Below are 13,274 nucleotides of genomic sequence, written 5' to 3'. Positions count from 1 at the left end.
TGTAGCTCTGTGTGCAGAAGGAACCGAAACCCCTACTTGTGCTCATTTTGTGAGCGATTTATTCAGTGACCGTTCAAGATTTGCACTAATGTCATCTAGCTTTTCCTCTGTTAAAACTGTTTGTGTGTGCGCATGTTTTTATTGAGCACTAAGCCAGCACGTGAATCTGTGCTGACGAAGGTGACACTTTATCAGAAAATTGTTGAATAAACGCACCACGTATCTGTCAAGCCAACTTGTACTTAAAATAACTTTTACATACCAAAATACGTTGTTGCAATGACAACTGTCTCACCAGCTGAGATTCTTTTTTTTTTTTTTTTTACAAGTTATTTAATGTCGCACTGACACAGATAGGTCTTATGGCGATGATGGGACAGGAAAGTGTTAGGAGTGGGGAGGAATCAGCCTGGCCTTAATAAGGTACAGCCCCAGCATTTGCCTGGTGTGAAAATGGGAAACCCCAGAAAACCATCTTCAGGGCTGCCGACGGTGGAGCTGAGATTCAGACTGGCTACTGATGCTAGGTCGAACACGTTCATGCTCATTGCAAGGTCAAGAACTATGCGTGCACCTCCCATACATCTGCTTGGGTATCGGAGAGTAGAAACGCCGCTGGAAGAGCTGGGTTTATAAGAGAGACACTGCATACGCAGTATCTTTTTCCTTTTTTTTTTTACGTCGCACCGACACAGATAGGTCTTATGGCGACGATGGGATAGGAAAGGGCTAGGAGTGGGAAAGAAGCGGCCATGGCCATAATTAAGGTACAGCTCCAGCATTTGCCTGGTGTGAAAATGGGAAACCACAGAAAACCATCTTCAGGGCTGCCGACAGTTGGGTTCGAACCCACTATCTCTCGGATGCAAGCACACATACGCAGTATCAATCTTACAAAAACTTCAGAATGTATACCTAAAAACTAGCATACAAATATCAGGGAACTTCAAACAAATATATCTCTAGTGTGATTCTCTATCCTAATATTATACTATTGATACTAGACAGCTGAGTTTGCAAAAATTCACATAAAACAAAAACAAAATGAAGTAGTACAATCTTTACATAATAAAAAGAAATACTCACAGTCAAATGTTAAAGTAGCTATCTCTGCTGGAGAGTTTGAATCTGGAGGCACTTTGACTGGCTGGAAGTTTATTTTCACAGCTTTTGAAAATGGCACAGTGGAAACACTCTGCAAAGAAATTTATCATCAATTTGCACTGGAATAAAAATATAATTTAAATTCAATTAAAAATTAAAATTACACACACATATGCCTTCCCTTTCATACAAATATAGCTTATATAAAATCAGAATCAAAAAATTAGGAATGACAATAATAACTGATACAGCTAAGATCCTTGAAAGAATCTTGGATAAACGAATAAGAGACAGAGTAGTGGGAAAATTGGCAGAAAACCAGTATGGATTCAGAAGAGGCAGGTCCACATTTGAGCCAATATTTACATTGCATCAAATGATGGAAAGGTATTGGGAATATGAAAAGGACATGGTAGTAACGTTTCTAGATATTGAAAAGGCATATGACAGTGTCCCTAGGAATTTGGTGTGGAAAACATTAACAGTGGCACAGATTGGGAATGGAACAATACAGATGGTAATAGCATTGTATCAAAATTGCAAAAGATGTGTTAGAACCAAAGTGGGTCAAACTGAATGGTTCAAAGTTGAAACAGGCTAAAAACAGGGAAGTGTATTGTCTCCCTTGCTCTTCATTATCATCATGGATAGAATTCTACATAATATCAAGGAGAAGATGATGGGCGAGCAAGTAAAGTCTATGATATTTGCTGATGACATTGTAGTTTGGGGAGATAATGAAGGGGAAGTACAGACACAAGTTGATTTATGGAATGAGGGGATAAGAAATTTTGGAATGAAGATTAGTACTGTGAAAAGCAAGACTTTGATCATGACGAGAGGAAACAGAAAATCTAGGGTAGGAAATGAACCTCTTGAAGTATGGAAAAAATTTTAATATTTGGGCGGCATGATGCCACAAGATGGAAATTTGGATGGAGAAACTGATTTAAGGATACAGCAGTCTGCAAGTTTCTACCGGTGTGTGAGAGACACTGTATGGAACAAAGATGTGTCAATGAAGTGCAAGAAGGTTTTATACTTGTCCTATTATAAACCTATACTGACCTATGCTTCAGCTGCCTGGACACTGACTAAGCAGAACCAAAGTAAGATACAAGTAGCTGAAATGAGGTTCTTGAGGAGCATACAGGGAAAGACAAGACGAGATAGAATACTAAATGAGGAAATAAGGAGAAGCGTGGGAGTGTGTAAACTTCAAGAAGAGATAGATATAGCAAAGCCAAAATGGTTTGGACACATGATGAGAATGCCAGGAGAGAGAATACCAAAGAGAACATTCATGGATACAGACACTGCAGAGAGGCCTAGGGGACGGCGTAGAATGAGATGGAGGAGCTCTGTTGTGGACTGTATGCAAAACAGAGGAGTCGATGGCGATAAAGTACTAGAAGAGGAGTGGTGGGAAGATAGAGTAAGGTGGAGGGTTTTGGTACACTACCCTACCCAGAGAGAATCTGGAAAAGGGAATGGAAAGAGAAGGAGAAGAATGTTCATTGAACCCCAGGAACCATACCATACACACATGATTGAATAATCACAGAAATAACAATATGTAAACAACATTAAAACAGTCTCACTCTGACCACTGTACCAAGAAAGGACAACCTTACCTAAATTTTGTACTTTCAGAGACACAGACATTGCACATCATTTTATTCTATGTACAGAGCAGACTTCAGCTGGAACATTGCAAACGCTTTTCACATTTGTCTCTATAATAGTTATTCTCTCCTTCCTCATCCTCTCATTGTTAATTTCCCCTGCCTATGACTTCAGGAGCATGTACAGCTGAACAATCAAAAACTGATGCACGAAAAATTTTCAAGTCTTGGATTGGGTATCACCCTGGGGTGAGGTGGTATAGTAACAATGAAAAGTGATGCAACTTGCTTTTTGTTAAATGACACATTCCTGACAAAATGCAACTGTCAGTACACAATGCAACTGTTCGCATATCAGAATCACATTTAAGTATACAATTAAATGGAAGAGAAACTGCCATAATGGTTAAATAAATAAGTGAAGTGAAGGACATTCTTGGCAAGTGAAACTGTCAGTGTTATTGTAGGGAAAACGTCCTTGGGAGAGAGTTGTCACATCAAGAATACTCTTATCCACTTTGCCCAATTTTGAACAAGTTATACAATAGCAAGAAAAAGTTTAAATTCACCTCTGAAATTCTCCATAATATTTTTGATCCTGATAAGTAAGTAAACTCGTGGTCCTCATCCCGAGGTGGTGCAGCTCTTTTCAGGCACACCCCCAATGGAGGTGAGCTGCATGTACCATTTCAACCACATACCAGCCCTCCTGCCATTCTTAAATTTCTGGCAGTTCTGGGAATCAAACCCGGGCCCCCAAGGACGGCAGCTAATAATACTAACCGTTACATTATGGAGGCAGACATTGATCCTGATATTTAATGGAGATTTATTGGATTTCTAATCTATTTTCTGCTGCAGTGTTTTTTCCATTTTAATCTATTGCGCGCTTACATATAAAATATTAAAATTATTATCTTCATTCATTATTTATTTACCATAAACCTTTACAGTATGTATGGAAGGCCAGGGGAAAAGGTCAAGCCCCCTACACGTAGTGCCTCCTGACCTTTGAAATAATTACCTAAATGCTAAAGTAAAACAGTCATATACACTATTTACACGTAAAGTAACAAAGTATAGCCCAATATACACATATTTCTCATTTATACAACCTCGTTCATTCTTCCACATATTCGCATGCATTTTCTCACCGTATGTGCTTCCTAACATAACATTTAACTATATTTACATTTCTACATTTAATGTTGGCGGGTAGATCGTTCCAAAGCCGCGCTGAACGAGCAAAGAAACCTAGTTTGTAGGACTCAGTTCGCACAAAGGGGGGTATAAGACACACCCCTTTGCCTCTAGGGACAGAGCTGTAAGATAAGGAGAGTCGAGGGAATGGTGAAAGGTGAATGGCCCCTGTGAGGGACTTGTGTAAGAAGGTGATGTCGCTCTGTTTACACAAGGAGGCGATTGACGGGAGGGAAGATGGGCAGCTGTTCTTGTTAATTAGTCGTTCAGCGTGACGTTGGATTCCTTCTAGTATTATTAGGTATCTGGAGAGTAATACTTGTAATATAATCTTCAGCCTGTGGGCACCAAATGTCAGCCAATATTGCTATACCAAAGAATTTACTAACCTCAAAAGACTCTGTTGTCTTTGTTACTGAAATCATCTATTGTTAGCAACCAGGAGATCCAGGGTTTGAATGCCAGTATCAGCAATTTTTTTTTCTTACTGGACTCTGTGACTATTGTGTAAATACACCATACTAATAGTCCTTGCATTTCCACTCGGAATGCTTGTAATGAGTGCGTAGTTTATGATCACTGGCCCCTCGAAAGACTGTTACAGAGGTGTAAATATGCTAGGCCCTACATGCCAGGCACAGCAGGCAATAGCCTTACAATATTAAGCGTGCCCATGCGAGTGCCAGTTAGCTCCAAGGAAGCATACCCGCCTATCAAGGTGAGAACCAGGGTTTGGATCCTACTCTATGAATTACATTTTTAAACCTTTAGAGTGTTGCATTAACCAAATACATGTGTATTTCTTATCATTGCAAAAATCTGGCATGGTACTTTTAATTATCATCACTAACGTTTTTAAAAAACATGATGTTAAAATCTCCTTCAGAACCAACAATAATAACGCTAAAGTCTTACACAACTCATCATCTGTTAATAGAACTGATCGTTTTTCAAAATCTGGTGTATATAGGGTCAAATGCAACAGCTGCAATTCTTCTTATATTGGACAAACAGGAAGAAGCTTAAAATACGATACTTGGAACATGTCAATGCCCAAAAAAATAAATTTTCTGCAGTTGGTCAACACATGAATGATTATAATCATAAATTTACTGACATTAAACAAGATATGGTAATTCTCAAAATTATGTATAAAGGACCCCTCCTTAACATAACAGAGAATTGCTTTATAAATCCAGACCAATATTTTAATCCTAATTTCAATCTTAATGACATTTCCGAAAAATCGAACATTCTTTTTGACCTGCTCATTCAACTTTTCAGACAATCAAAATCTAATATTAAAGGTCCGATTTTTCATTCTATTTCTAGTACTTTTCTTAATCATTCTTCCATATTCCCACATCCCTCAGCCCCACCCTAAAAAAAATTTTTTTTTAAATCCTTTTCTTCTCCTTCCTTTATTTTTCTCCTGTCACCTCCTCAAGTTTTCCTTGCATCTCACCTACCACCATTTTCTCTCTTCAGCTTATTACAACATGCGTCAATTCTCTTATGACATAAATATTTTCTTCCACCAGACCAAATATTGTTTACTTCCTTACTGTCATTTATTCAAAAAAAAATCCTTTTCTTCTCCTTCCTTTATTTTTCTCCCTTCACCCCCTCAAGTTTTCCTTGCATCTCACCTACCACCATTCTCTCTTCAGCTTATTACAACACGTGTCAATTTCTTATGACATAAATATTTTCTTTCACCAGACCAAATATTGTTTATTTCCTTACTGTCATTTATTCAAAAAAAAAAAAAAAACTTTTCTTCTCCTTCCTTTATTTTTCTCCCTTCACCTCCTCAAGATTTCCTTTGAACCTTACCTACCACCATTTCTCTCTTCAGCTTATCACAACACGCGTAAATTCCCTTATGACATATTTTATTTAAACATTTTCTTCCACCTGACCAAATTTATTTATTTCCTACTGTCATTTATTCAGAGTCAATTGTATGGTCCGCATTGAACTGCGAATTTATATCCACCTTAATTTAACTCCATATATGTTATTCCGCCTCGTGAAACATCCATTGTCCTTCAAGATTCCAGAAGCAGAAGAGCTTTCTTCTAGCATCTTACTTCACATTGACAATTATTTCTAGTTTATAAACATCTTGAGAAGACAATGTCACGATACTTTAATTTCAATTGATCTCTGAATGAACATCATCATCGCTTGAAAACCAACCTTTTTCGATTTCCACTTTCACAACTTTTCGTTTTTATACGATGCACGGGACCTTTTTTATGGATCTTTATTTTTTTACATAATATAGCGCTTCTCTGGACTTCTAAGCCTCCACGCGCAACAATTACCTAGTTCCAAAAAACTGAAGAGCCTTTCCAACATCCATGTGTTTTGACGTCTATGAATACCTTAAAAAATGACGTAACTTCTTTGAATATATAACAGCAAACTCAAAAAGCCAGCATTCAAATGGTAATTCTTCTTTATAACATCTTTTAGTGCACACTAGACTTTTAATACTATACGGCGCACTGAACTTTATTCATAAATAAACAACATGACTTCCGTTCAGTGCTTCGTCAATTGGAAGAGTTATTATTTTTAATATATTGCTGCTCAATATCCCATATGGTATGTACTTTTAAAAATACTGTACTTGTGTTTACATTGTTTATTTTTTCTTCGATATTTACGCTTTAATTTACTTCAGGCTGATGATGACCTATTACTAGGTCGAAACTAGTCCCTATGTAATTTAAACTATTTACGTTTTTGTATTGAAAAGGTGGACCCAAATAATATATTAATTTACTCTATCATATCCAAGTAAACATGTTTTTCAGCAGTTTATATTTTCACACTCACAATGCTTTGTGAATATGTTTCATAAGACTTAATAGCCCGATCTTGGCATAAAACATATGTCCACACAGATCACAGGAATGGCTGGCAGTGGGCGGAAGTGAGTTGATGGAGCTTCTGTGCTTGTCACTTATCCTCTTCACATCATTGTCGTTCCTCTTCAAACACCGTAACTGTTCTAGAAACAGTGTGGCGCCAAAATGTACGATTCTCAGCAGCATATCCCAGGATTAAGTGTTAATTCCAACTCTTTTCATAGTATGCTTTAGCTGATCCTTGAACTGCTTCAAAGGGGCTCCATGAAATCTTGTGCCGGAGTAGAATTCACCATACGGGAGTTGACGAGGAAGCCTGGTTTCACTCATGCGACGGACATGCCCTATCCATCTGAGACGGTGGCCAATGATGGTAACCTCAATGCTTACAGCATGCGCTGTCTCAAGAACTGCACGGTTGGTAGCACAGCCCTCCCATTTGATATTCAAGATGGATCTATTTGCAGAAGGAAATGCTCTAGCTTTTTAATATCCTAACAATAGAGGATCCAAGTTTCACAATGTAAAGCAGTGTTGATATGACTACAGCATGGTAAACCATGATCTTGGTATGAATTGTAAGGTCCTTATTTACAAAGATACGACAGGATAAACATCCAAATGCTGAGTGGGCAGCACCAATTCTTCTATCCACATTTTGTGAGCAGTTAGCATTTGTTGAGAAGATACTTCCTAGATATAAAATGTGGTCAACCTGCTCCAGTGAAGTATCTGCAATGGACATACTGAAAGATGGGAGGTTCGACCCAGGTGTAGGCTGTGAGAGTTCTTCTGTTTTCTAAATATTAATACAGAGACCAAAACAATCGCAAGCACTACTGAAACAACTGGCTGACTGTTGCAGCTCCTCAGGTGTGAGAGCAGGTGCGGCAGCATCACCTGCATATTGCAATTCTGTAACAGAAGAAATCTTACTAAGCTTTTGGGAGCGAAATCTAGCCAGACTGAACAGTCCCCCATCAAAGCAATATCCAACCTTTACACCTTGGTTGTCTGTAGATGATCCATATAACATGGCAGTTAGACAAAGAGTGAAGAGTGTTGGAACATCACCCATCTTTTCTGTCAATCCATGAGTGCTTGGAAATAGATCAGAGATAATATTTTGATGAATGATTTGCCCAGAAGTGTTATCACGAAGAGCTTTCACTTGATCTACAAACTGCTGTGGACAGCCAAAGTGTTTCAGTACTGTCCACATAGCAGGTCTTGGGATTGAGTGAAAAGCCTTTGCCAGGTCATAGATCACTAAGTTTAAAGGACTCTGTTGCTCTCTGCAATTTTCCTGGATTTGCTTTGCACAGAAGATCATATCTGTTATGCCTCTGGACGTTCAAAAACTGCACTGCGACTCTTGTGGGATCCTCTCGGAAATAATCTGGAGGCGATTGAGCAAAATTCTAGCAAGAATTTTACCTACTATAGATAGCAATTAGTCTTGTAAAGGACTGTTTTATACATGAGTTAATAACTCGTCCAGGACTCACGGGTTTGAACAACTTGTCAGCGGCGTCATGGCATCAACTCAACAAGCTTCCTAAAGAAATTCCTCGCTGAAGGTGATCTCCTCCCATACGTCCAACATACACCTCACAAAGCATCGTGCGAACGCATACATGTTCAATGCGATTCAGTATAAATCATGAGGGACCCAACTCAGCAGTTCAGTGCACTCCTCCACAGAAAACCAGCACTGAACACCACTCGTATGGATTGGGGAGCTGTCTAGCATGAACTGTATTACCTAAACTGGATAGCCCTCCCTCACACTGATGGTGCTGGTGGTGGTAGTAGTTTTTTTGATTCATCAGTCCACAGACTGATCTGATGCAGTTTTCCATGCCACTCTATCCTGTACTAACCTTTTCATTTCTATGTAACTTCTACATCCTATATCTACTCTAATATCTTTGTCATATTCATACTTTAGTCTACCCTGAGGTTTTTACCCCCTTCACTTACCTCAAAAACCAAGTGAACAAGTCTGGGTGTCTTAAGATGTGTCCTATAATTCTATCCCTTCTCATCAAATTTCTCCAAATCATTCTCCTCTCACCAATTCGATTCAGTATCTCCTCAATCGTGCTTCGATCTACCCATCCCACTACTGTAACACCACATTTCAAAAGCTTCTACATTCTTTCTTTCTGAGCTAGTTATCTTTTACATTTCACTAGCATACAACACAACGCTACAGACAAAAATCTTCAAAAACTTCTTTCTAATTCCTATATCAATGTTCACAGTGAGCATATTTATTTCCTTAAGAAAGGTCTTCCTAGCTTGTGCTCGTCTGCATTTTATGCTCTCCTAACTCCTGCCATGATTAGTTATTCTACTACTCAAGAAACAATATTCAATATTCATCCACTTCCTTAAAGATTTCACTTCCCAACCTAATATTTCCTGCATCACCCGACTTTGTTCAACCGCACTCCATTACTTTTGTTTTGGATTTATTTTCTTCTTGTACTTCTTCTCCAAGACTGTCTATATACCAGCAATTTTTCCAGATCTTCTCAGACTCATATAAGATAACAATATCATCAACATATCTCACGGTTTTTATTTCCTCTCCTTGGATTGTGATTCCTTTCCCAAATTCACCTTTGATTTCCTTTATCGCATGTTCTATATAAACATTGAAAATGAGAGGGGACAAACTGCAACCTTACCTCACTCCTTACTGGACTACTGCTTTCTTTTCACAGCCTTCGATTGTTGTAACTACAGACTGATTTTTGCACAGATTATAGATAATTCTTCTTTCTCAGTATCTGATCCCAATCACTTTGAGAATCTCAAACAAATTGGAACAATCAACATTATCAAATGCCTTTTCTAGATATATGAATGCCATGTAAATGGGCTTGTCTATCTTAATTCGATCCTCTAAGATCATATGTTTGCCTGCTGCCATTTCTTGATGGATGCAGTACTTTTGTATCCATCTCTTGGCACAGGCCAGAGTAAAGTGTAGCTTCCACCAAAGTCCCAATCTCAGTCTCCTCCATGGCTGTGACAATATGGAAGCTGCTGGCTTATGGGTGGTGCTGAGTAATGACATTCAGAGCACGACTAGTGCATCTGAGTGTTATAAAAGGTGTTGCTCATAGGGTCAGTTGTGCTGCAATGGCAATTTCTGACCCAGTGAGGAAAGCAATGGCAAACTACCTCACTCCTCGCCTTGCCTAGCACGCCTCATTTTGGTGCTACCATTGGTTTTTGCGGTTTCCGCATAACCTTTGGTGGTGCTATTTGAGGATCCAACCAGCCTCTGGGCTGATGACCTAACAGACAGACAGACAGACAGACAGACAGACAGACAGACAGACAGACAGACAGACAGACAGACAGACAGACAGACAGACAGACAGACAGACAGACAAGATCATATGTAAAGTCAGGATTGCTTTAAGTGTTCCAACATTTCTTCTGAATCCAAAGTGATCTTCTCCCAACTCAGATTCAACTTGTCTTTCCATTCACCCATAAATAATACGTGTTAACATTTTGCAAGCATGAGATACTAAACTAATGGTGCAGTAGTGATGGGACTATCAAATGAAAACTACCGAATTATTCAATAGTTGTAAACTACTGTTACAACCAATCCTTTCCGTTTGCATTCGGTTTTTCATTTGGATCGCAAACTCCAATTGTTTCCACTAGTCAGTACTGAAATCGGCTCCTCTTTCGTTATGGAGTGAAGTCAGAGTCATTTATTATAAATGAATAGATATCTGACTCAAAGTTGTGCAATGATAAATGGAATTTTATTATTGTGCATTTTATCAATAGTTTATCATGTTATAGTTTTTATAAATACTTTTCATATACTAAACATGAACCTCTAATGATTGAACCTTAACCTTAAATGAATGGATTTATTTTTTTTTTTTTTTTTTTTTTTTTTTTTTTTTTTTTTTTTTTTTTTTTTTTTTTTTTTTAGCCTTTGCTGGCAAGATGTAGTGTTTACAGTGCACTATGTCTTCTGGTATGGGCTACAATAAAATTGTTACTTTCACTGACCTGTCTCAGTCTTATACTTGGCTTTGACAACATGGAAGTGGCTGAGGTATGAGTGACGCTAGTAATGCCATTCCTTATGCAGCCAGTCCCTCCTATGAATGGTGTGAAAATGTCGCTCATAGGGTCGGTTGGTGCACGCATTTCAGTGGGCTTGGCAGTCTGATGTGTAACAGCAACTTCTGACTCAGTGAGGAAAGCAACGGGAAACTACCTCACTCCTCATTTCCCTAGTACGCCTCTTCAGTGACACCTAGGCCATCTATGACAGCTAATGGTGAACCTGTTGAGGATCCAACCAGCCTTCGGGCTGAATACCCAACATACATACTGTAGTGGCTTTACGTCGCACTGACACAGGCAGGTCTTATGGCGACGATGGGAGAGGAAAGGGCTAGGAGTGGGATGGAAGCAGCCGTAGCCTTAATCAAGGTACAGCCCCAGTATTTGCCTGGTGTGAAAATGGGAAACCACGGAAAACCGTCTTCACAGCTGTCAACAGTGGGATTCGAACCCACTATGTCCCAGATGCAAGCTCACAGCTGCACACTCCTAACCGCACGGCCAACTCACCCGATATATTTTTAAATTAATATATGCACTATTACTTGGTCCTAGGAAAATATATATATATATTTTTTCATTTAGTTTAGTTTGCTGTATTCACATTACTTAAATATGTGGTCATTACAATAAGGTGTAAACCTAACCATATGAAATTACCTAACATTTGTTATTTTATGAACAGATGATCATACAATCATTTAACTTGTGGTTAGGGACACGTAAATGCATTTTATTTAAAATGAAACATAATGACCACAATTACTTTTGCACCGGAAATTGTCGGTGGTGAACAAAGAAGGTGCCGGCCAAAGGATCAGAATTTTACCAGTAGGGCAACAAACACAATAAACTAGCGCGGACAAGAGCTAATTGCTATGCCAAAAATTTATTAATTCAAACAAGCCAAACATGATAGTTATACACTCACTTACAATAGCCAGAGATACAGACTCTATTTAGGTACACAGACTCTCAAAGGGAGACCAGCCCCATAACCAACAAAGTTTTCCAAAATTTTAAGGAGGAAAGCCTCCAAACATTCACTTAACGCATCAGAAAGATTAAGTAAGAACATGAGTTACACAAGTATTACAAAGTTTGCTAAACACAGCACTGAAGGTCGAACCGAAGAAGCAGAAAGCTTCCTGTCTAGAAAAGTTAACAGGGACTAACCACGACCTGCAAAGAATTCTCAGTCCTTTATGTGCTTCGTGCATCCCAAGCACTTAAAATATTCAGATACATTACTCAATTTAAAAGGGCAAAATCAATATACTGTGCCCAATATCTGTGAAAACAAACATACCAGTGAGTGCATGAGCTGACATAGTCCTGAACGTAGGCAAGCAAAAATATCATTTCAATGCGATATTACCATTAATAGTTCTCTGAAAAGTCCCTCCCTTCGTCCTTAAAGCATTTTGACAAGTCAGCTTCCTACCTTCCACGCCTGTAGCTGTCCAGGGATCGAGCAGGTCCAATCCGCGCTAGCGGCCGAGTCAAGTCAAGTCACTCTCGCACACTTCCGACGTAAGGAACCACTTCAGCGAAGCAGACACCCCAGTATATACGTATCACGCACAGACTCTGATGGGGCGGGCCATGAGAGCCAGCGCATGCGCATGGAAGGAAGAAAGCAGGCCAGCCAACATAAATGGACAGGGGCGCTGCGAGGCAGAAAAACTTCCTTTACCCCGCAGCCATAAGGAGGGGAAAGGGACAAGAAATACAATTTATTAAGAAAAGATAACAAACACAAATAATAGAAAATTAATTCAGAGCGACCTGCAGGAGCTCATAAAATGCGAAATAGAAAAGGCGAATGGTGAAGGGGGGAAATTCATGGCACAACTTTAATTGGGACATTTTATCCTATTTTGTAGACCAACGTATTTCACTTTCCAATCACTTCACTCGAACATTGTGTAACAATTGTTACTAGTCTCAATATTTCCGCTTATATCACTACCAACAAAAGAAACATGCTATAAAAATCAGTAGTATAATACAACAACCCACAATTCGGTAATTACTAGCAAATGATCTTTTACTAGTACTACCGCAGAACAAAACGTATTTTACTACTTTATAACCGATTTCAAACCTATCAAATGATTTCCTTCAATAGTCGCACTTCACAATCGATATAGTTTACCGATAGTTTAAAACTTTTGATATCCCTATCACTATGGTGCGGTAATTGTCACACTTGTCAGCACCTGCTTTCTTAGGAATCAGTAGAAGAACATTCTGTCTAAAATTGGACAACACTTCTCTTGTATCATACAGTTTGCACACTAAAAAGAATAACCTTGCCATGCTGGTTTCTCCTTAGGCAGTCAGCAGTTCT

At 38.9% G+C, this 13,274-nt stretch overlaps 1 protein-coding gene across 1 annotated transcript in view; it reads right to left on the bottom strand.

The window, feature by feature from the left end:
* Positions 1-13,274, bottom strand: part of Tmem131 (Transmembrane protein 131) — a 504,583-nt gene that overhangs the window by 207,579 nt on the left and 283,730 nt on the right. Inside the window, exon 10 of the mRNA XM_067143255.2 lies at positions 1,087-1,195. Coding sequence (XP_066999356.2) covers positions 1,087-1,195 — 109 coding nt within the window. The remainder of the gene's footprint in view (positions 1-1,086; positions 1,196-13,274) is intronic.

Source organism: Anabrus simplex, chromosome 3 (assembly GCF_040414725.1).
Source record: "Anabrus simplex isolate iqAnaSimp1 chromosome 3, ASM4041472v1, whole genome shotgun sequence".
NCBI classification, from domain to species: domain Eukaryota; kingdom Metazoa; phylum Arthropoda; class Insecta; order Orthoptera; family Tettigoniidae; genus Anabrus; species Anabrus simplex.
This window is presented reverse-complemented; position numbering and strand designations above follow the sequence as displayed.